Here is a 23,540-nt window from a genome sequence, read left to right as displayed (position 1 = left end):
GTGTCTCTCTGGCTGTCTGTCTTGCTCTTGTAGCCTTCCATCTACCTGAGAGTATACCATAAAGTGCCTCCAGTATATCACAGATGAACGTCGGTCATCCAGCCTCCAGCATTTGGAGAACAAAATCAAGATTCACAGAGACGAGATGAAAATGCTTGTAGAAGACCCGCATCTCTATAAGACGATCACTGAGCCCTGAGTACTGTAACAACATAGGTTATCTTATTCAAAAGGCTAAGGCATCATATTTAAGGGATTATTTTAATCAAGGAATAATATCTCTAATTCACTGTATTCAATGGGTTAATATCGTACTCAGTGGGTTAGCATTGTATTCATGGGTTAGCATCATACTCAGGGGATAGCATTGTACTCATCGTGCTCAAAGGGTTAGCATAGTACGTAGTTAGCATCGTACTCAATGTGTTAGCATCGTACCCGAGGGGTGAGCATCGTAATTAAGGGCTAGCATCGTACCCGAGGGGTTATTATCATACTCATAGGGTTTCCATAATATTCTTTTGTTTACATACAGGAGTGAAGAAAATCATCTTTGTTTAAACTTCAGTTAATATTCACTACTTTTAGTTGGTAAATTCTCTTGGTCGTATAATAACAAACAAGATTCAATGACATTAATAACCTAACCTAAACTAACCTAACCTAACCTAACCTAACCTAACCTAACCTACTAATTCGTAAATTGAGGGAACTTATGACGACGCTCTTATACATCAAATAAACACCAATGAGAGTTTCATAACATTAATGCTAACTAACATTTACTGTTGTCTTTCTTAATTAAAAAAAATATATCTTATCCTGGGAGACTTTACTGGCTACTTAAAGAGCCTTAGTGTTTAAATCATTAAGAACTTCCTAGTCGAGAAATTCAGTGGTTCTTAGAGACGATGGGGAGGGTAAGAGAGCCTTAGTACCAGCCCTTATTGTGAGCCTCTGAGGACAGGCCAGGGGACGCCTCGCCTCCGGGAACACCAACACAAAAGATGGTTTAGTTCAGGAACACAAGATGTAAATTACCTGAGTTAAGCTGTTGGTGCTAAGGACGGAAGGGGGCGTGAAAGACAAGAGGGAGAGTGGTGGGGGAGGGTGATGAAAGACAAGAGAGGGGAGAGTGGGTGGGGGGCGTGAAAGACAAGAGAGGGAGAGTGGGTGGGGAGGGAGGAAACATCGGGAGAGGGGAAATTGATTTTTGATTCTGCCACTTACAGCGGCTAGTAAATTGTGCACCCCGTAATCATCCGTGAGCGATAGCGCAACAGGATTACAGAGTAGAGTTCATAAAGGGTCAGTATAACTAACCCCCGTAGTCAGGATATTATGGCGCTGAATGTTACAAGAATATTTCAAATAAATTCTTTGTTTAGTTCTGTATATAAAGGGTAACGTATTCGCAACTGCGTGAGTACAGGAGTGTGAGGCAATATGTCTGGCCGCACACTTTGTTATTCAGATTTGCGTGAGAGGTATTCAACCACATTGTGTGTTTGTTTCTATACATAGGAAATAATATAGCTACTAAGTACAAAAAAGTGGATACGATCTTAATATATCAGCTATCTTGCCATTAGAGATAAAGTGTTGTGCCATTTCACATGTGTTAATTTTAACCTAAAAGAAATATAAAGACAGAGCTTAGACAAGACCGAGAGAGGAAACATTGATGCAAAAACAGGAAAAGAAGACGGCCAATACGTCCTTCTTCACCGGGAAAATATAAACAACTCTTGCAATATCTGTAAAAAGAAAATTGAAGAAGGAGAAGGAAGTTAATGGGATGGACGTCAGGAGAGGAGACCCATCAGTTGAGAGGGTCATTGATGAGGTCGTTATGCTCGGGGTGGGGGCCAGGGTCGTGTTTGTCTTGTTATGCTAGGGTCGGGGCCAGGGTCGTAGTTTGTCTTGTTATGCTCGGGGTGGGGGCCAGGGTCGTAGTCTGTCTTGTTATGCTAGGGGTGGGCCGGTCGTACTGTCTTGTTATGCTGGGTGGCCAGGGTCGTAGTCGTCTTGTTATGCTCGGTGGGGCCAGGGTCTTCTGTTATCTAGGGGCCAGGGTCGTAGTCTGTCTTGTTATGCTAGGGGTGGGGCCAGGGTCGTAGTCTGTCTTGTTATGCTCGGGGTGGGGCCAGGGTCGTAGTCTGTCTTGTTATGCTAGGGGTGGGGGCCAGGGTCGTAGTCTGTCTTGTTATGCTAGGGGTGGGGCCAGGGTCGTAGTCTGTCTTGTTATGCTCGGGTGGGGCCAGGGTCGTAGTCTGTCTTGTTATGCTAGGGGTGGGGCCAGGGTCGTAGTCGTCTTGTTATGCTAGGGGTGGGGCCAGGGTCGTAGTCTGTCTTGTTATGCTAGGGGAGGTGGGGCCAGGGTCGTAGTCTGTCTTGTTATGCTAGGGGTGGGGCCAGGCCTCTGCCAGGTCGTAGTCTGTCTTGTTATACTAGGGTGGGGCCAGGTCGTAGTCTGTCTTGTTATGCTGGGGTGGGGCCAGGTCGTAGTCTGTCTTGTTATGCTAGGGGGTGGGGCCAGGGTCGTAGCTCTTCCCGGGACGGAGGAGAGCGTCTAAGTATATGACATTACTTTTAGATGAAAGTAATTGATGCATATCAAAACGTGGTCGAAGGTTGTACCATAATACTGGTGGTGGGTCATGATATATGTCATTATGCTCTTGTGGGGTCGGAACTTAGTGTCATTATGCTTGTGCGGCCGTAACTTATTGTCATTATGCTCTGGTGGGCCATAACGTAGTGTCATTATGCTCTGGTGGGCCATAACTTAGTGTCATTATGCTCTGGTGGGCCATAACTTAGTGTCATTATGCTCGGGATGGGGTCAGTGTTGTACCGTGACCTGACACGTGAAAAGTTTGGTACAGTGACGCCACATCAAGAATGAGGGATCAGTGACGTCACATGAAGGGCCTGGTTAGGTGACTTCATATATCTAGACAACACATCAAGGGCAATGTCTAATGATGTTATACCAAGACTTAAGTTCATTGACTTCTTGGTTTAGAGGGAGGGAGATGCAAGAGACGTTACTCCCCGATTACTAAAAATAAATATTCACCCCCATCTCAAATGACGTCATAAAAAGACGTAAGGATAAAAACAAAATCCCATCAACAATGACTTCAGACTGATAGTGAAACGGTGTGACATCTATATCAACAGTTAAGTTCTAATAATAATAATATAAAAGTGATGTAATTATCGCAGAATGACATCCTATCAAGAGTGACGTCAGTGTGAGCGTGGTTGAGACATCGGTGAAGTACAGTACATCAAAGGTTCGTGTCACAACAATCACATCGACTTCACAGTGAGGCAGCCGCAGTGGTGAGGTGGGGGTCTTGGAGGGAGTAGTGAGGGAGGGAGGAGTGGGGAGTGAGGAGGAAGGAGGCAGCTAGGAGGCGAGGGGCGTAATAAGGGAAGGAAAGGGAAGGAAAGGAAGGAAAAGTGGGATGGAGATGATGAAGGAAGGGATGTAGTGAGAAGGAAGGTGATGAAAGGCAAGGGGTGTAATAAGAGGAAAGGAAGAAAGGAAGGAGGGAGTGAGTGTAGAAGGGTAGGGGAATATGATTGTGCAAGAGACGAAGGGGACTAGAATGAGGGGGGGAAAGGAGGAGATCAGGAAAGTGAGGGGGTGAGGGACGAAGGGGAAGGGAAAGGGGCAACAGTGAGTGGAAGTAGTTGATTGAGGAAAGGAATAAAGGGGAGAATGGAGAGAGAACTGAGAGAAGGGGATGAGATGGGTCAGGGAGGTGGTAGATTGAGAGGGTAGGGGGTGTTAAGGTGGAGGACTCACATAGAGGTAGTACGTGGCTGGAGAGTTGCGTAAAGGTAATAATTGATTATATTAAAGATGACGAAATATACCGAAATAGTAAAAAAAAAGTCTCAATTTACTACCAGGAATGTAGAATTTGAGAGAGAGAGAGAGAGAGAGAGAGAGAGAGAGAGAGAGATTGCTAAAACAAATTACAAAGCTACCACTACCACCACCACCACTATACGACCCCTTACCAAGGTAGCCATTATTCAGGACTCGTCAAAGTGATTTACAAACTAACAATCATAACTACTTAAAGATCCATTGGGTTTATTATCTTAATTAAGTACGTCCCCTCCTCCAAGTCGTCAATACTCATGAGTCTCTGGTGATATACGACTCAAGTTATGACTTCCTCGACGCCCAGAGAATATTTATCTCAAGTTTGGGAAGCGTTATATTGCGTCAAATTAAGGAAGATGTAACTGGAGGCGCCTCAAGTAGCTCATTATGTTATTATTCTCAACTTTTGTATTTTCATCATTAATTTTCCTTTTTTATACATAACAAGATCCTTACAATGAGTTATTTACAACATTAAAGTAATGTCTAAAAGGAGAATGAGAATACACCTTTTTTATCATAAGACCCAAAAAAAGGCAATTAAAAATACGTATCTTTGAACCCTGTAATGTATTTAATCGAAGTTAATGACGATTTTTTTTTCTCCTCTGTCCATCATCACCATTATATAAATTGGCTTCCTGCAAACTGTTATCAATTTTTCTCTGATTTATAAGTTTACGGAGCGACCCACAAGTAAGGTCCTATCATGAAAACTCGATTAAGGAAGAAATTTATTGACTATACTTCTTGACGGCTTCCTCCTCCTCCCCCTCACCTCCCCGACTCCCTCCTCACCCCACTACTATACCACCTCACCCCTCCTTCATGCCCTCTACTCCCCCTCCTCCCATCACTCCCCCCCTTTAACCCTCTATTACCCCCCCACCCTCTGCCCCTCTCACCCCTCTACTCCACCTTATCCCTCAACTCCTCCTCCTCCCTCTACTCCCGTCACCCCCTCTACTCCCCCTCACCGTCCTGCTTCCTGTCACCTCCTCTACTCCCACACCAACCCCTACTCCCCACTCAACCCATCTACTCCCCACTCAACCCATCCACTCCTCCCTCTCCCCTCAACCTCTGACGGAGTACTGGAACACTTGGTGATAGTTGGCCTCTATTACCTCCCACTATAAAATGATTATATCTCTATTAAAGTATATATTACACTGTACCTATATTGATCTTCTCTATATCATCTTCCTCTGTAACAAATATGGTTTTTACCTTCATTTAATATACTGTACATCGAGCATTTGCCCTAAAGTATACTGTCTTCTTCAGCATCATGTAACGTCAAATATTATCTACCTGTAATATAGACAGTTTGTAAAGGTGTGTGAATGAGTGAGGGTTTTTTTTTTGGGTGTTTATGTGTATGTATTTTACTGTCCCTCACAACACCACTTTAACCCGGGCAGGAAGGAATACTGAGTCGACTCCTTTTTTTTTTTTTTTTGTAGAAGCCTTTTAATGGAAAACCGTCTGGGTGACCTTGATAGTAATCTGAACTGTATTGGAGAACTCTCGAGTATTTCCTTCGTTTATCGATCTTCTTATGGGTCATGGTTATGCACACACACACACCTGACTGTCTGGCACGGAAGCAGCCTGGGAGTCAACAGAAAACAATAACAATGAATAAAAATGGTGCATAAACAGTGAAATGGTTGGTGGAAACTCTGCGTTATTTCGGTCAGTGTTTACAATGTAGGTCCAGAGGTGCGATACCCGTGAGAACCACACCACCAATGAGGTAGGCCTACAACCACGTGTTTCCTCTCCAACACCACCAGTGAGGGAGGCCTACACGTGTTTCCTCTCCAACACCACCAGTGAGGGAGGCCTACAACCACGTGTTTTCTCTACAACACCAAATTATCAACAACTCCTATATATAACACCATGTTAACTCTTCGTCTCATTTTTGTGATGACGATTTTTGTTAAACATCTACTCCCTAATGTCACTGAACTGGCCTTAACCGTTGATTCTTGCTGGGTTAATGGGCTAAGACATGTAAAAGTATATAAGGTTTTAGTGCAAACCCAACTGTCTTTTCTGTATTAAGAAAATATATTATATACAGTTCCAAGTGTATATCACCGTAACTTAATCACTGTAGCTATGAGTGTTAAGAGGAGGACGGAGGCTATGGCCCTGTTAAGTACGTCCTGTCTATGATGAGATAGCTGAGTGAGAATGAGTAGGAACCCATCGAGGGAGAACGGAAATATATCCGAGGGAAGACGGAACCATCCACGATTGCTCTCAATAACGTCTTCCTCTAGGGAGTGATATCAAAACTGCTGTCCGCAAGAGGTGGCCAGAGAGCCGGTTACTTAATGCTTAACTCAGCACCAAGTGACGCAACTTCCCGTGGCCACACCTTAACACGTGCTGTGAACGCTACCTCATAGCTAGTGGAAAGTTACAGGGGATGATAGTTATACAAGTCTAATGTAATTAACCCATTTATATAAATGCTTCTACCTAGAAGACAGGAGCTAATATATCACTATACCTAGAACTGAATGAAAAATTTTGGAGGTACTACTGAGGGAGGAGAGTTATTCAGTAGTGACCATGACAACACACACACACACACACACATACAACAAGTGAGTGTGAATGTGTGTGAGCTGAATGTGAGTGCGTGCGAGTGGTAGTGTATGTGAGCGTGTATGAGTGTGCAAATGTGAGTATATGCGAGCGGAGTGTGAAGTGTGTGTGTGTGTGTGTGTGTGCGAATGTGTGTGTGTGTGTGTGGAATGTGTGTGAGTTTGTGTGTGTGTGTGTGTGTCACGGCCACTAATGAATAACTCCGTCAGCAATGCCTGAACTCATAGGCTCATTAATCAGACTTATGCCGCCTCTGGCTGACAGTTGAGGATGTCATTTAGTATAACTCAATTGTGAAGTCACATTCAAGAAGACCATTCATTAAATTGTGCAAAGTGAATCAGGAATCAAAGAAATACTAATTCATAATAATCAATAGCATAAATAATAGCATTGCATAGTCCTGTGACCCAAGTAGTTGAGTAATTTATCTTTTTAATCCCATAATATACTGTAGCTCTTCCCCATTCACAAAAGAATCACACCATCATTCACTCTTAACACTCATGGACAAATCAATGCCAAAACATAAGATGTATAATGGACGGAATACGATTACTGTTTTACTTTCCTGATCACACAGTTGTTTCTGAGCTCTCTTCCCTCCAGGGTAATAGAGTCCATTATTTTTTACATTGAATGTGAGTTATATTATTTCTATAATTTTATATTGAATATATAATATTGTACTTATAGTTTGTTATGAATATTTAGATGTACTGTTTGTTTACATTTCTGAGACCGAAATGTAAACAAACAGTACATCTTTTATAATTAGAATATTCATAACTTAAAATATCTTTATATAAGTACATAATATTATATGATTACAATAATATTAGAAATTATATAGAAATAATATAACTCACATTCAATGTAAAAAATAAATAAATTATTACAAAGGATATGCAGCTTTCATATTTGCTTCCTTCATAGAAAACCTCTCTTGGTGACTGACCCCAAATGAGTCTACAGCATACATCTTAATATTATGTAAATATATAGACATATGTAACATTGTGTGTGTAAGTGTGTGAGTGCTTGAACATATGTGCGTGTGGACACATTCACTCCAGTGTTCAGTAGTTGTTTTTTTCTAACCATCCACTGACCAAGAGTATGTTAAGAGTCTGTGGTATCGACCCAAACAGTGCCGTGGTGCCTGCTGGTCTGTAAAGATGCCAGGATGATTTGTTATTATTGGCACTCCACCGTCCACTGCTGCTGATAGTGCTGCTGCTGCTGTGGACATGCTGCACTTAATATTTAAACTGCTGTTCATTGCCGTTGTTATTGTTATTGCTAATTAAACTGATACTGAGTTTTGGGGATGTCTACAGCTGTCTTTTTACTGATAATACTGATGCTGATAGCTAGTTGTCACAGCCACTACTGAATAAGCCTTCTCTTTCAGCAGTGCTCCAACTCCTATGCCCATTAATCAGACTCATGTTCGCAAATAACAGCTTTGGTTAACAGACCAGAACCATGTAGACAAACCTTTGCTACCTCCAGCTGACAGTTGAAAATACGTCCGAAATTATCCATTAAATCTCGTCATCAGTTCAAAGTAATACCAGCTTATAACAATTAATATATATTGTATTAACGTAAAACAAAATAAAGAGTTAATACTACATGGTCTTGTGACCCAACTGATTTAGTAATTTATATATCTAATCTCATAATATGGCTCTTCCTCCATTCACAAGAGTATCACTTAGTATTTAGCCCAAATGCTGGTGATTAAATTAATGCCAAAATGTAGGATACACTGTGGTGAAACAAGATTACAATCACTTTCCTGGACTCACATCCACACCCTATATTCATCCATGGAGGAAGGCAGTTCCTAAACATAAACAAACAATACCTCTTTACAATTAGAATATTAACTCAAAACTTCTTCATATACGTACATAATATTATATGATTACAAAATATTAGAAATTACATTGAACCAATATAATTCACATTCAATACCAAAAATAAACTAATTATTACAAAGGACATACATCTATTATATCTCATTTCCTTTCATAGAAAACTGCTCTTGCAACAGTGACTGATACAAAAAGAATATACAGCACACATCTTAATATTATGTAAATACATAGACATATGTTACACTGTGTTGCTGGTCCTGTAGACGGTCTCGTCTTATTGCTGTTGTTGATGGCATTGTTTTTGAGTGTTGTTGCAACTAATCAATTACCCAGCAACACAATGCGAACCTTTGAAGCTACAATCTATTTATTTTGTCCAACAGCAGGAAGTTTCTGTGACAATTAAAGGCTACTGTAGCTCTCTCTTTCTAATTAGTAACATTTGGATAATCTCGTATGTAATTTACGTAGAAACAGTTTATCTGGATTCCCTCCTCTGATTATTCTGACTTGGCCTGGGTCCATCTTGTGAATTCAGGCCTTGAAGTACATCTTTAAAGTTGACAAACGTGCTAATTACTTATTCTATTTTATACTTACTAAAACTGAATACAATTTTAGAAAATGACAGTTCTCCATCTGAATCGGCACATTCGTTTGTGACGATATTACTGACCATTTTCAGGGCAGGATAGGTGTATTGTACGTACTTTACTTAAAGAGACCTCCTAGTGTAGGGCCGAAAGCGAACAAAATTCTAAAGAATATCGCCACACTGAAAAAGATATACTGGTTGTGTGAAGAGAAGTTTGTTAGGCTATAAAGATATTAGTGATGTATCCAGAATAAAGGCACCATATGAATAATGTTACTGCTGTGGAAAGGACTGCATCTGCAAATAACTCTCCACCTATACTGTGTTTATTATAATTATGAATAAACTATATATACTGGACGTGAAGGTTACACTCAGTCAGGTGTTCACTAGTAGACCTCTCCAACACAACGTTCGGTGTCTCCAGTGACTCATGAATCTAGTTCGTGTAATTTCTGTCTTAAAAAATACAAAAACAAAAACATTTACAGTGAATCAAATACATTACACTGTAGTTATAAAAATATATCGCGATGGCAGCTGTATACTCCCTGTATTTTGTTTTACTAATTTCTTACTCAGATTCTAAATAGTAATCAATAAAGATCTAGTCTGATTGTACATGGTTAAATTTATTCTTCACTTACGCAAATAAATATACCAAAAGAACTTAGTAATGTTCATCTTATCAGCTTGACATACATTAGCCACTTGTGACGTAGACTAGAAATTATACTCATTATTATTGATACACAAGATAATCCACAGCACAAGTCAATGTCAGTTGGGGGTCGGACAAAACCCCACGGACAAAAAGCGCAAAGCCATGGACAAAACCCCCTCAGTTAAAGTGCAAAGCAGGACAAAACCCCTTCAGTTAAAGGTGTAAAATGGGTTAGGTTAGATATGGTTCATAAACTGTAAACTGTAAATAATAAATAATAAAAATGATACAAAATTCTTATTATTATTTGTTATGGCCTTGTCCTCGGGGGGCTTTGTCCTTGGGGCTGTCCGGGGCTTTGTCCGGGGCTTTTGTCCTTGGGGGTTCTTGACCTTGGGGGCTTTTGTTCTAGGGGACTTGTGTCCTACACTCGAGTCAGTTACATACTTGATATACGATTCACTAAAGCTAATTAGCCTGAACACAACCTGATACAGGAACTATAATACACACCAATACAGATTATATACTGCACTCCAGTTTCTAATTTACACATTGTCTAATATTGGCACCAACTACAATTTCAAGTTACTAAACATCAATTGCTCTCGTCCACAGCAACAGAAGTTAGCTAAGTCCAGCACCTCGTCCCCGCCCAAGAAATCGAAGGCCCCGGAAACCAGCGATGAGGTGTACCATCCCGCCCACAACTCTGTCGTCTTCAATCTCAAGAACCAGATCGGAGGTCTCGCCAAGGCTCTCCAAGTTTTCCAGGTACTGTACGTTTAGGAAGACACTCTAAGAGATATTCAGGTACAGTTTGTTTCAGCATCTAGGCACCCATATGCAATGGGTTATGTTATGCTTTCAGTAAATTCTCTTTTGGGTAGCTACTGTACTATTAGAATACAGTATATCTGTATTTTTATCAAATGTTATGAAATATGTAATTTCTACTTCTTGAGGAGAAAGAAAAAGGAAATAGAGAAAATCAGAAATATAGAGAATCTTGGATTCCAATGAAGGTGGTGACGGTTTAAGTAAAAATGTGCATTTGGTTGGTGTTGTGTCTAAAGTTTCACACCGATCGTGTTTATCAAAATGATGATCTCCAGTAAACACATTACTTCACCTGTGTATGACGTGACAATGTTTATTACGTTAACGTCTATGTACTGTAAACATATCACCTTGTGACCCCAGGACCGCGGCATCAATGTGGTGCACATCGAGAGTCGTAAGTCTCGTCGTCGCAACTCAGAGTACGAGATTATGGTGGACATCGAGTGTGACAACTCCAAGATGGACGATCTGACAACTCCTCCAACGAAAGATGTCTTGTCTCAGCCTCCACGACTACGACAAGGGCGAGAATTTCCCCCCACCCACTCCCATGAGTCAGGAGAGCTTCGGTGAGTGATTCCACGAGTCATGAAGAATCAGATGATCAGGAGACCTTTGAGGATTTGTTACTAAAAGTCAATAAAGCTTTAGTAAGTATAGATTTAGATCAAATTGGGTGAGTATGATGGTCAAAATGATCAAAGAAAAAATCGCTGAGTCAAGCATATGATTTTTTTGTGTGTATGATGTAATAGGATGGCAGCTTAGTTTGTAAATGTTTTCTCTTTCCTGACGAATTCGAAGGTTGATTCTCTTTTTATCATAGAACATACATTAGCACTTCTGAGCATACATTATATTTTTGTTGATTGTTGATTTTATGAACTTTGGAAAAATGGGAAGTCTTCATATGTGTCTTAGTTTGTAAAGTAGAAAATCTGAAGAAATACTTCTTACTCGTGTGACAGCTCACAGGTAACTGAGACACAAGTTGGAACTTGTGTTTCCACGTGGCGAGGACCCACCGGCTCCCATCGACAGGATTTTTACCTGTAGACTTCGGTGGTCGGTCTTCTCTACCCCCCACCCCACACCTTGGCTGTTGCATATAGCCTGGTGTACTTGAAGTCTTGAAGCTCCGGCCGAAATAGCCTAAAGGCGAAGTGGCCAGTAATCCCCAAAACAAGTTCAAGTCTTGAACAGTTTGTGAGTAAAGCTGCACCTAACACCTCTCCTGCTCGTGGTCTTGCTCTCTGGGTCAACGTTTGATCAGTTTAATTTGAAACATTTATTTGTTGTACTTTACTGTGTAACATTCTCAGTGAGTGTTTGTTTTGTTGTTGTTATAATGTTATTACTGCACTTTGACAACTAAGGTCTTTTAGCGCATAACAAAGGTAGTAATTACATTTTTAACATAAAAACAATCACTTTTTAATTCCCAAATTGTTACCTAGTGGATGCATTTATGTCAGTAAAACAACATATAATGTGATAATTGCATTTTGTAATGCTTGGTTTAATTTAATGTCAGAAGAAATAAATAACTGCTTAATATTTTGTCCCAAATCGTGTTTAATTATGCCTTACAAGTTCATTAAGACTACGAGCTATATTTCACCATAGTCGTCAGTGTGATGATGTTAACAAAATTACCCAGGGCAACTTGATTGATCGGTCACTAAAACGCGACCCTAACAACTTTTTAATCGAAAACTATAAAGTAAATTTCAAACGTTTAATAGATCAATACTTCCCCAGCCATCACCCACGAGATATTCAGCTCCGTATTTGTTTCTTCTCCTTCCCTAAAACGAAAGCCTCGCACAAACTATGACACTTCAATAATAATAATAATCATTGTTTCTTCTCGAGACTTCATTAACAACTAACGGTAGCTAATATGATCATGGAAACTCCTCCTTCTCTCATGAGCGAAGATAATCTCGTCCATTTCCCCTTAGTAGGTTAATTAACTACAAAAGCTACGTAAGTTAGTTGATAGTCACTCAGTCTGGATTATCGAAGGTTTGTAATTTAAACTTTTTGTCCTTAAATTATGATGTAAGAAAGTATCTAACAGGCTTCTCAGAGTAAGACATCGAGATGGAGCAAATTAGCTTCAACATTGCTGTGTGTTAACCGAAACGAGATGGGTTCACTTAACACACATCAGGAGTAAATACACAGATCAAGAGACAGTGTTTACTGGCAGTGTCGTTAACCAGGAGTGACGACACGGGCCGTTCAGGTGTCGAATGATACTTCACATATTCTGGACGTATTAGTTTTCAAATTTGACCGGATGTGTATTAAAATTGACTTCTAATACGCAAACTGTTATTTTCTTAAAAAGGGAAGACCTTATATAATAAAACTTTTAACTAAAATAGGTCATATAATTTTCTGTACAATTATGTAAGGTATATTATACACGACTATAAGATGTATTATTCACTGTTATTTGTCTGTGCCGCTGATACAGACTTCAGTGACTTGTGCCCCTGGTTCCCCCGCAAGATCAGTGACCTCGACAACTTTCAGAAGGTTCTCATGTACGGCTCAGACCTCGACGCTGACCACCCGGTAAGTTACTCATTCATCGTGTATGTTGTAACAATGAGACAAAAATCTTTATCATATGTTTTTACAATAGTAGTGATATAAATATATAGATATAACTATTAATATGGGCCAGTAGCTCCGATGCCGATGATCTGTTTGTATTGCAAAGGAACAATAAAAGTGGTTAAATTTTTACTTGGTGATGATTTTTGAGGAAATAGTAAGGGATAACATCAATTATTCGAGTGGCAGTACAAATGAATAACGTTTTAATAAGGTTATAATCAATTACTTGACAATGATCATCACTTAACACTCGGCGAGCGACGGCTGCAAATTGGCCGCATCATCTTGTTAAATTTCATGAGGGATAACAAGAGTGATCTGCTGGATTTTATGTTTAAGGTTAGATTCGGTCATAGTAAGTTAGGAACACTTAGAGCCATAATAATTGTCTAGTCTCCACCTAGATACAAGTGGTATCAATACTTTCTGCCTGTTTTAATATATCCTTTTATGGTAAAGATGTTTAGGTCACATAGACTGGAATCACCAACAATTAATGGCGATTTATTAAAAGAATATATCTTTCATTTCTGGCGGAAATGAATAGCTATGGAGATAAGACCCAACCCCGCTACTTATGATTTTGAGTGTACAAAGTGACAAGGCTTTGAAGCCGAAGGAAATTGTGAGGTAAAATTGTTAAAAAAAACTGACTAAACCAAACCTAAAGAAACCTGACCTAACTTTCATAAGCGTAGCCTTACTTGACCTTTGTCTTGGCGATTTTGCGCCTTTATCCAAACCAAAAGAATTTACCTTCACGATAATAGCATCTGTACCACACATTGGACGCGAAACACCATGAAGTTTGAGAAGGTCAATAACAGCTGCAATATTGTCCGAAACACACTGAATGGTTCCCACTCACACCGCAGAACACCTCTAACACAACAACAAAATATTGAGACTGAAGATTTCCATTTCAAATTCTTAGGCACGTACAGATCTCTCATGGCAGATCGAGGCTGACCATGTGAAGTTTACTTGATTGAGAAGTAAACATTAAAATCAGCGAAATTTACGCCAGCAAACTGAAAACCCACCAAAGATGATAAAAATAACACTAAAACTATAAATTTCTGCCCAAAACGCAATAAAGTATCCCTATATGTTTAAGCTCTGTCATCCTAAAATTAATATTGGTTCCCGTCGATGAACTCTTTCGAATCTTTGCCCCTCTGACTTTTAATACATTTTCTTTAATCTCCTTTATTGTACACACCAATTTGCATCGTTTTTTTTTTCCTTGATGGTCGTATTCGTTTAAGGTTCATCTGCAAATCGAATGTATGCAAATTGTGCTGGGTAACCTCTGACGCGTTTCTTATGCTGTTTGTTCAGTAACATTATTGGCCGTCTTAATGAAACCAGCACTTCATTCTAGTGTCATAACCACTTGCTGAAGATCTATATTATTTACCAGTCGTGTGGTTGCGTGTGGCGTCATCAATACGGGGAGGCTATTTTCTAGGTATAAACGTTCGTCACTTTAAATGGAATTCATTTTGTTGCTGAATGTTAGCGAACTTGAACACTAGCGAATTTCAACACTGGTGGATTTGAACACTTGCGAATTTGGACACTGGCGGATTTAGTAGATTTTAAGCTCGGTGATTGCTGCCTAGTTGTATCAAGAAGTTTACAGGGGTTGGATAAATCACGAGTTTACATTAATAGCTTTATTTACAATGGATATTAAGATCATTAATTTACAGCGTCTTAGACTTTTTTTTTGACAAAGATAAATCACGTTTTCAATGTTTTTGATTTTCAGTCTAGTTTTATTTTGATGTTTCATAAGTTGTAGAAAACTCGACAATTAAATAAACTTACAAACTATTGAACATTAAGTATATGATTCAAGTTGTCTGTGTAAGTTTGTGTTTCCTTTCCTACCACATAACCTACTTTGGTTATGTGAAGTTGACTCGATCTTGATAGGCTAGGTTAGATCGGTTGGTTAATGATACGGATGTTGATTATTTTTTGGTTGGTTAAGTTAGATTAGCTACGTAATGATGGACGTCTACATAATGATGCTTGTGTAGTGCACATAAAAGTACTGTACAAGCTATCCTGTAGTGTACATATGTTACGTTGTATGAACACTCCAATTTAATTATTGTGGCTTTTTACTGTTTGTTCACTCCATTTTTAATAGTATTTCTGTGACATTTTACTGTTTTGAGAACTTTTAAAGTTTATGTGAACTCAATTGATTTGTTTGTTGTCCCTTAAAATTTTATATTTAAATGCTTAGTAATGTTTTTTTTTTGGCCATGATATGAATCTGTGTACAATTTTTCCTTATGTTTTATATTTTTTTAATATGTCAGTCAACAGATTAACTAAAACTGAACTATAAATCAAATATAGAGATTCCTTTGTTACTATTACTATCAGTCAGGTGGCAGGACCAGTGAAGGGGGTTATAAGGTATTTTGGTTGATGCTGAGACTCTTGAGTTGTTTGTTGCTGGAAACTACTTCAATAGTACCTTGTCGCCCCGGAGTAATTTTTTTGAGACAGTGAAATTCAAGATGCGCTTGTTAGCTATAGATCAATAAACTACAGTACTCCAGCACCGCCTGATGTGTTTCTTGATGACGCGTTCTATTAAAGGTTCCCCTATAAAATAAAACCCACTCCCCATTTTCTATATGAAACTCTTCATCCCATCAAACAGAAGGAGAGTTAATTTCACTTATAATCCCGTGTGATCGATCAGAGGACGTAGGAAGCCCCACACCATGGCCGCAGTCTGCTCAAGGGGCCTTTGATGTAGAGTTAGGGGCCTCCTGGCATTGATTAACCATATAGAAAGTTCTTGGTGGCTCCATAAACCTGAGAGTTTCAAGTATTAACAATAGTAGTACTGCACCGTCAACAGAGAAGCGGTAACTGGAGCTCACAGTTTCTCCATTTTGGGTATTTTCTCTGTTCGGGATTTTTCAGTTTATTTAAGTGAAGGTGTGAATATGTCGAGAATAAATAAAGGAATCCTAATAAGTGGATCACAACTTCTCACAATACTGCACTACTAAGGCACGAAAAGTAAAATATCCTGTAGAATTATATTGTAAAAAGTACTTTCACGCAGCTCTATACATAATGTTGATATATTCATAGTTATAATATTCTTATTAGAACAAAAAAATATACCTCTCACGAAAAACATAATATACTTCAGGGAAAAATCATACACAAACTAAGTCAGAACAAGACAACACTGTAATAGATTAAACATGGGTTTAATTTCTTGACAAAATAAAAGGAACAGAAAGTTCATTATCCTTTATAAAGGTAAAGAAACTCTTTTGTAAGACGTCCATAGAAGAAGTTTCCTGAATTATTAATTTACAATTAATCTTTCTTGATTTTAAGTAGGCATGCCGGTTCACACTTAGCTGTTCAAAGGAGCGAATCTCATTTAAAAATGCTGATTTTCCATTCAATATGCATTTCTAACACACACACACACACACACACACACACACACACACACACACACACACACACACACACACTACTACTACTTTGCTGTCACTAGGAATCAGATGACGATGATCGAGCTATGATATTATATGAGTTATTAAGGATGTCACCTAGGTTGATGAGTTCTGAAGTGACTAAAGAGGCCGATACGGGACCGGTAGTGTCGATCACAGATGTTGCACACGTGGGGGGCTACATCTAGTGGGGGAAGGGCAGCGGCAGCGTCTTTCCGGCAGGGTCTTGTCTACCTCGTTATGCAGTCGGGCTAACTCGAAAGTATTGACACACACACACACACACACACACACACACACACACACACAGAAGACAAACACACGTACAAGCAAGGATATCTCTCCCCCTCTCTCTCCCACATCTCCCCACTCCTCCCCTCCCCTCCAGACGGCGGGAGTAATACATCTAATACATCAACGGTGAATTGTGGCCACTGGCGGGGGATGTAGGTAGAGGACGGGGAGGACAAGGAAAGGTGCAGGAGGGAGAGGAGGGGCGAGAGAGAAAAAGAGGAGGAGAAAAGGAAGAAGGGGAGAGGGACGAGAGGGAGGAAAATAATGGAGGGATAGGAAATAGAAGAAACTGAAAAGGCGAGGAGAGGAGAAAGAGGAAAGAGCAAGGGAGGGAAGGAAGGAGGAGTAAGGGGAAGAGGAAAAAGAACGACAGGAAAAATAGGAGGAGAGGAGGTAGAGAGGGATAAGGGAGTAAAGGGGAGGATATGAAAGAGGGAATAGATGGAGAGGAGATAGGAAAGGAGGAGGAGAGAGTGGATAGAGAAATGGAAGAAAGATGAAGAAGAGGTGAAGCCTAAGATAAGGTCTACTCTTTATGGATGGACAGGGGAGAGAGAGAGAGAGAGAGAGAGAGAGAGAGAGAGAGAGAGAGAGAGAGAGGAGGGTTAAAACTGGGAGGAGGAAAGAAAGGGGTAAGGGCAATATATTGTGTGACAGGACAGGTATTATTCTTCTCTTATTCTACTTCTCTCTCTCTCTCTCTCTCTCTCTCTCTCCACCAGCTCTCTTTCTCTTTTGTCTTCAGGTCCTCTCTCATCTGTCTGTCTGTCTCTATTTCTCTCATCTGTCTGTCTGTCTCTATCTCTCTTTTGTCTGTCTGTCTGTCTTTTTTTTTCTCTTACGCTTCTCTTTCGTTTTTGTTTCCTTTTCTCTTTTGTTTATCTTTTTCTCTTCCTCCTTTCCACAAGCAAACATTCCTTTACCGGATTTAAGAGTAGTCTATTTTATTCAGACTCTCCACATTCCAGTTTCCAGCTACTGTACACTCATATTGCTGTGCCAAGCTGTTGTGATTAGCTGCTGTACACTCATATTGCTGTGCCAAGCTGCTGTGATTCTACTGTACACTCATATTGCTGTGCCAAGCTGTTGTGATTAGCTACTGTACACTCATATTGCTGTGCCAAGCTGTTGTGATTAGCTACTGTACACTCATATTGCTGTGCCAAGCTGTTGTGATTAGCTACTGTACACTCATATTGCTGTGCCAAGCTGTTGTGATTAGCTACTGTACACTCATATTGCTGTGCCAAGCTGCTGTGATTAGCTACTTGTACACTCATATTGCTGTGCCAAGCTGTTGTGATTAGCTGCTGTACACTCATATTGCTGTGCTTGAAGCTGCTGTGATGCAAACTTAACACAGTGATTTTTACCATCCTTCTATACGTTATCTGTACGTGAAATTCTTTTGAATTTAGCCTAAAGTATCGTTCAGAACTTAAGGTTGGAGAAGTGAGTGAATATTTGATTGTGGCTGAGAGAAAAAACAGTTTTAAATAATGGATATAATAGTGATATACTGTCACGATATAAAAATGTTTACATATTCTCACTATACAGAATATGTATTTACTGTACAGTGTATTAGAACCTGTGAAAGACTAAGTTGTATAAGTATTTTAGTGAACTTAATCATGTGCCTTATTTTATTATTATTATTACTCACTCAGTAATTTCACATGAGTTTCTACCACCTTAACTATGTATAAGGAACTATATCGATCGTAAACATTTTTATTTTTGACAATTCTTCGTTGCTTTAATGTATATCAGACTCTGAGTATAGACGTTATTTTTGTATTACATTATTTCTTAGATGGCCTCAATACTGAACTACTGCTCGTGCTTCAATGTTAAGGCTTCATGGTCCACCACAAACCTTTCAGCTGAGACAGGTGCAGGAGAACATGTTGAACGCTGGCAATAGTTACACAGATTTTTATACTTAAAGGAAAATAATATCCTCTGCTTACCTATATAAAAGTTAGTTACTTATTCAAATGGAATGTTGTTAACGCTATAATGTTATTACTGCACTTCAACAACTCATATCTTTAACCACATAACAAGTTTAGTAATTACAATTGTCTGTCAACTTTTAAAAACAATAGAACTCTCGGCTGAAAAAGTCAAGTAGGAGACAAGTTATTTATTTGACATTCGGAGAAAACATGACTGGCTTCAAGTAAATATAGCCTGTACCTCCACCGGGTCATATGTGCAGTATAAATACTCTAGTTTTGACCATTGGCCTATGTGGGGTTTGGTGACTAACAAATACTGTATACATGAAGCCAACCAAGTTTGTCTCTGAATGTCAAATAAGGTGTAACTGTCATACGAGGTTGAGGAAAGATATTTATAAATACTGAATGACCTATATTGGTTTTTAAATGGAAAGAAAATCACAGTACCATAACACAGTTCCCACGAATAAAAAAATACGATAAGGTGAATCAAATGAGTCTCAAGATAAATTTAACCAGAAGTTCGTGTTCGAATCGTAACTAATATAGTTACCCCTAATTATCTTTTAACACTCAAAGAAAACGGAAATAAAACAAGACTTACCGGGGATCAGAGGCTAAAACATTCCTACTTTGACATCCCATCTGGGTATACGAGGATGCATCTAATAAACATTGAAACATAGTGTGTAATAATGACATCTTAAATTTAGTGGGTTAGATATATTCTTAATTGTTTACTATTAATATTATACTTATCGTCATTATTTTTTCTCCTTCCTTCCTCATCTAGGGCTTCAAGGACCCAGTCTACAGGAAGAGAAGGCAGATCTTCTATGACGTGGCTATGAACTATAAATTGTAAGTACAAAATAGTTATGTCTGTCTGTGTTATTTCCCTTATGGTGAGTGTGTAGTATGTGGTATGTGGTGTGGAGTACGTGGTAAATGTAGTATCTTGTAGGTATGTTGAGTGTGATGTGGGTGTGTGTGGAGTGTATTACGTGTGGATAGTGTGTTGAGTGTGTGGACTTATATGGAGTGGAAATGTTGTGTATGTGGAATGGACAAATTGTATATGTGGAATGGACATGATGTGTATGTGGAATGGACATATTATGTATGTGGAGTGGACATGTTGTGTATGTGGAGTGGACATGGTTTCGTTCACTCTTCCTTCTGTTGGGTTCTCGACTAATAAAACTGTTTACCATGGAACGTTTTTAAAGTCTGGTTATTCTCAAATATCAGTGAAGCAAAACCAACAAGTAAAATAACTTAAAATAAATAATATAAAATATTTACAATGCATACAAGAAACAATAGGAAGTTTGTTCAGTTCGAGAATTTAGTCCTTGACAAAACAACAGTGTTAAACCTACAATTAAATCAATTACAATACACAGTACTTAACCTAACTGGAGCAGGAACATTTATAACACAAGTGAAGACAGTTCACATAATACAAATAACAATGTACTCATCACTGTGGAGGCGAAGGAGGTGAGACCCACAGCCGGCATCCATACTGGCCACAATCTGACTGGCTGTTCTCGGGTGGTTAGGTTAGGTTAACCCAACACCAAACCTCGAATGAATGAGACGAAACATTAACAAAAGCTTTAACTCATCCAGTATGGTCAATAAGACACTCATAAGACAGTCCAGTGTGGTGACTCTTGGCACTCCTCATCATACGTCTATACTTAGCCAATAAATGGAGACATCTACCAGAAAACCTTATGACTTGCGGTTTTATCACAATGATGAATGGATACACAGATTCAGTACACAATACAATAGGAACAAATATAACATCTCACACAAATGACACGCGAGTAGAAGTTCATCATTCCCCATAACACAACATACAAATAACAGAATATACATATGAATTTAAGTTGCGACTCTCGTAACATATTTGTGTATGTTGACTGAACATATTGTGTGTGTGATGTGGGTATGTTGAGTATATTGAATGGACATGTGTGTAGAGAGGACATGTTGTATACTGTGAAGTGGAGATGTTGTGCCGCCTCGTGTATGTCTGTTGTCATGCATGTATTTACGTATACATAGTATTTATCACTGCCTATACGTGTGTAAATACAACATTACAAGAAAATACAGACGCTTGGTCTTATTGAGTGGCCTTCATGCCATGACAATGGCATAGGGATTTTTTTGTCCGTCGTCTTGCATCATCGTTCTCGTTATCATTGTCGTCGTCGTCGTCGTTATCATCTTTATTGTCGTCGTCGTCGTTATCATCTTTATTGTCGTCGTCGTCGTTATCATCTTTATTGTCGTCGTCGTCGTCGTTATCATCTTTATTGTCGTCGTCGTCGTCGTTATCATCTTTATTGTCGTCGTCCTCGTTATCATCTTTATTGTCGTCGTCGTCGTCGTTATCATCTTTATTGTCGTCGTCGTCGTCGTTATCATCTTTATTGTCGTCGTCGTTATCATCTTTATTGTCGTCGTCGTCGTCGTTATCATCTTTATTGTCGTCGTCGTCGTCGTTATCATCTTTATTGTCGTCGTCGTCGTCCTTGGTATCAATGCTCCGAGAATCATCACTTTTAAACAGTTCCTCCTTGTTGCAGCTTTTGCAGAGTGACTCTGTTATTCCCAGTCTCTTGAGTGTGCCCGCCTCCCCCCTCTCTCTCAGGCCACTTAGGTCATAATGGACTGTAAATTCTCCTTCTTTAGGAAAGACTATTTTTCCTGCAAATTCTTCACGACAGTAGTAGTTACGTGGAAATGGCTGGGTAAATTGATGGATTTTATTTTTACACTTGATTTTCGCGTCTACTCTTTTTTATACGTAAATTGTTGAAGTCACCAGTAAACAAGGTTTACACGTTGACACACACATGGTGAAATAATTCTTTTCTTTGTTCACTTTATGTTCTGTTTTCTCTGGTTATGTAATCCGATATCATAGGAAGGTAAAGTGTTTTCGAGGTTATCTAGGCCCCAAGACACTTCAAGGTGTAGCCATGAGGGGCACTTTGGACACAGTCTCTCTCAATACAACACACAACATGGACGTCAATCAGCTGAGCAGTTATATTCTTTCTACACTAAAGCAGTGGTCAGGTGAATGAAAGAGAAGAGGTGTTATAAATCTTGAGTCCTTTATATAAGCTGTCAAAAGATCTTGGCCTTGCTTACGCGCAACAACAAGAAATAAATATGTTAAAGGAAGCAAATATTTCAGTGTAGATGGAGTCTGGGTGAGTATTATGCTGGGAGAGCAGGAGCAACAAATACGGAACACACATAAGGAGTTGTGGAGGTGATATGAGTGTTGGAAAGAAAGTCGACCAGGTGGCTGGGAAGCAATAAAGGAATGAGAGGGAAATAATTGGTATTTAGGATGTACGAGTATAACCCAGATGTGGATGGTAATGGAAGAATGGGCTGGGGGGTGGAAGCAGAGTTTGTGTTTATGATGGTTGGGTAGTTACTGGGGATGGATGTGGCGTAGATATGTAACGGTGAGGTGTACTGTGACGTGACAAGGGTGAACTAGATGGGTATGTTAATATCATGTTAAATGAAACACCAAAACATGATAAAATTAATAAAGCAACATGTGTGTAAATTATCCAATAATACACATATAAAATAAACATGTGTAAAGACATAGCTTTAGAGCCTTGACTGTCTTTAGCTATAAGTAAGGAACAAAATTATGATTCTCATGAAAGCTCAGAATATAATGTAAATCATTTTGTTACCCCTTTTAAGATTTGAATTCTTATTGCAGTGTTTTACTATTTTATAATCGATGTTATTCTAATAGACCTTCTCTGGCTGTCATTCTCACTCCGCCCATTGTCTTAAAAATGATTTATTGACGAAATATTAACTCAGACAAATGTTCACCTATTAATTCCTATTCTCTTCTTCCTATATTAGTGGACACGAGATCCCCCGTGTGGAGTACACGCGAGGAAATAAAAACCTGGTATGTATGTTTATGTGTGTATACAGTATTCTTCTCTATACAGTATATTTGAGTCGTATATGTGTATTATGTATACATATACGTAGTTTTCAATGTATATGAGAACACTTTATGATAAGAATAAATTATTAATGATGCTCCAAATATTTACCCCAGATAACCTGTGTAACGCCTATAGCGGAATAGTCGTACAGGGTGTGAGGAGCAATAGTTACAAAACTCCTCAAGGAATTCTTCACTAGTACCTGAACCTTCATATATGAATTCCTAGATTATTATTATTGTTGTATTATTGTTATTATTATTTTTATTATTATTAAAGTTCCTTTTGTAGTATTAATATCAATGAAATTATTATATTATTTCCTTCCTCCTGTAACATAATTTCTGAGAATTTAAATTTTTGAAACAAATAATTCAATGCGACACCATTCAAAATCTTTCGCTCCAATTTCTGAATGATGTTTCAATAGGGTCTTCGACCGATTTAGGTGAGTTATCAGTTCGCCTGGCTGGAGGAATAGGATATAGTGTACGATCATCCCCTAGGCCTGCACCTCCCTACCAAATTTAAGCTCTGTCTTTAGAATTATCCATCCGCGGGTGGGGAGGTCGTGAACGGCCTTTGCGCGTGTGAGTG

At 39.1% G+C, this 23,540-nt stretch overlaps 1 protein-coding gene across 1 annotated transcript in view; it reads left to right on the top strand.

The window, feature by feature from the left end:
• LOC121870165 (tryptophan 5-hydroxylase 1-like) overlaps positions 1–23,540 on the top strand; it is a 49,502-nt gene that overhangs the window by 13,400 nt on the left and 12,562 nt on the right. Inside the window, 7 exon segments of the mRNA XM_042371928.1 lie at positions 10,296–10,451; positions 10,881–10,990; positions 10,992–11,089; positions 13,006–13,106; positions 19,718–19,785; positions 22,852–22,881; positions 22,883–22,900. Coding sequence (XP_042227862.1) covers positions 10,296–10,451; positions 10,881–10,990; positions 10,992–11,089; positions 13,006–13,106; positions 19,718–19,785; positions 22,852–22,881; positions 22,883–22,900 — 581 coding nt within the window.

Source organism: Homarus americanus, unplaced genomic scaffold (assembly GCF_018991925.1).
Source record: "Homarus americanus isolate GMGI-L3 unplaced genomic scaffold, GMGI_Hamer_2.0 scaffold34993, whole genome shotgun sequence".
Lineage (NCBI taxonomy): Eukaryota > Metazoa > Arthropoda > Malacostraca > Decapoda > Nephropidae > Homarus > Homarus americanus.
This window is presented reverse-complemented; position numbering and strand designations above follow the sequence as displayed.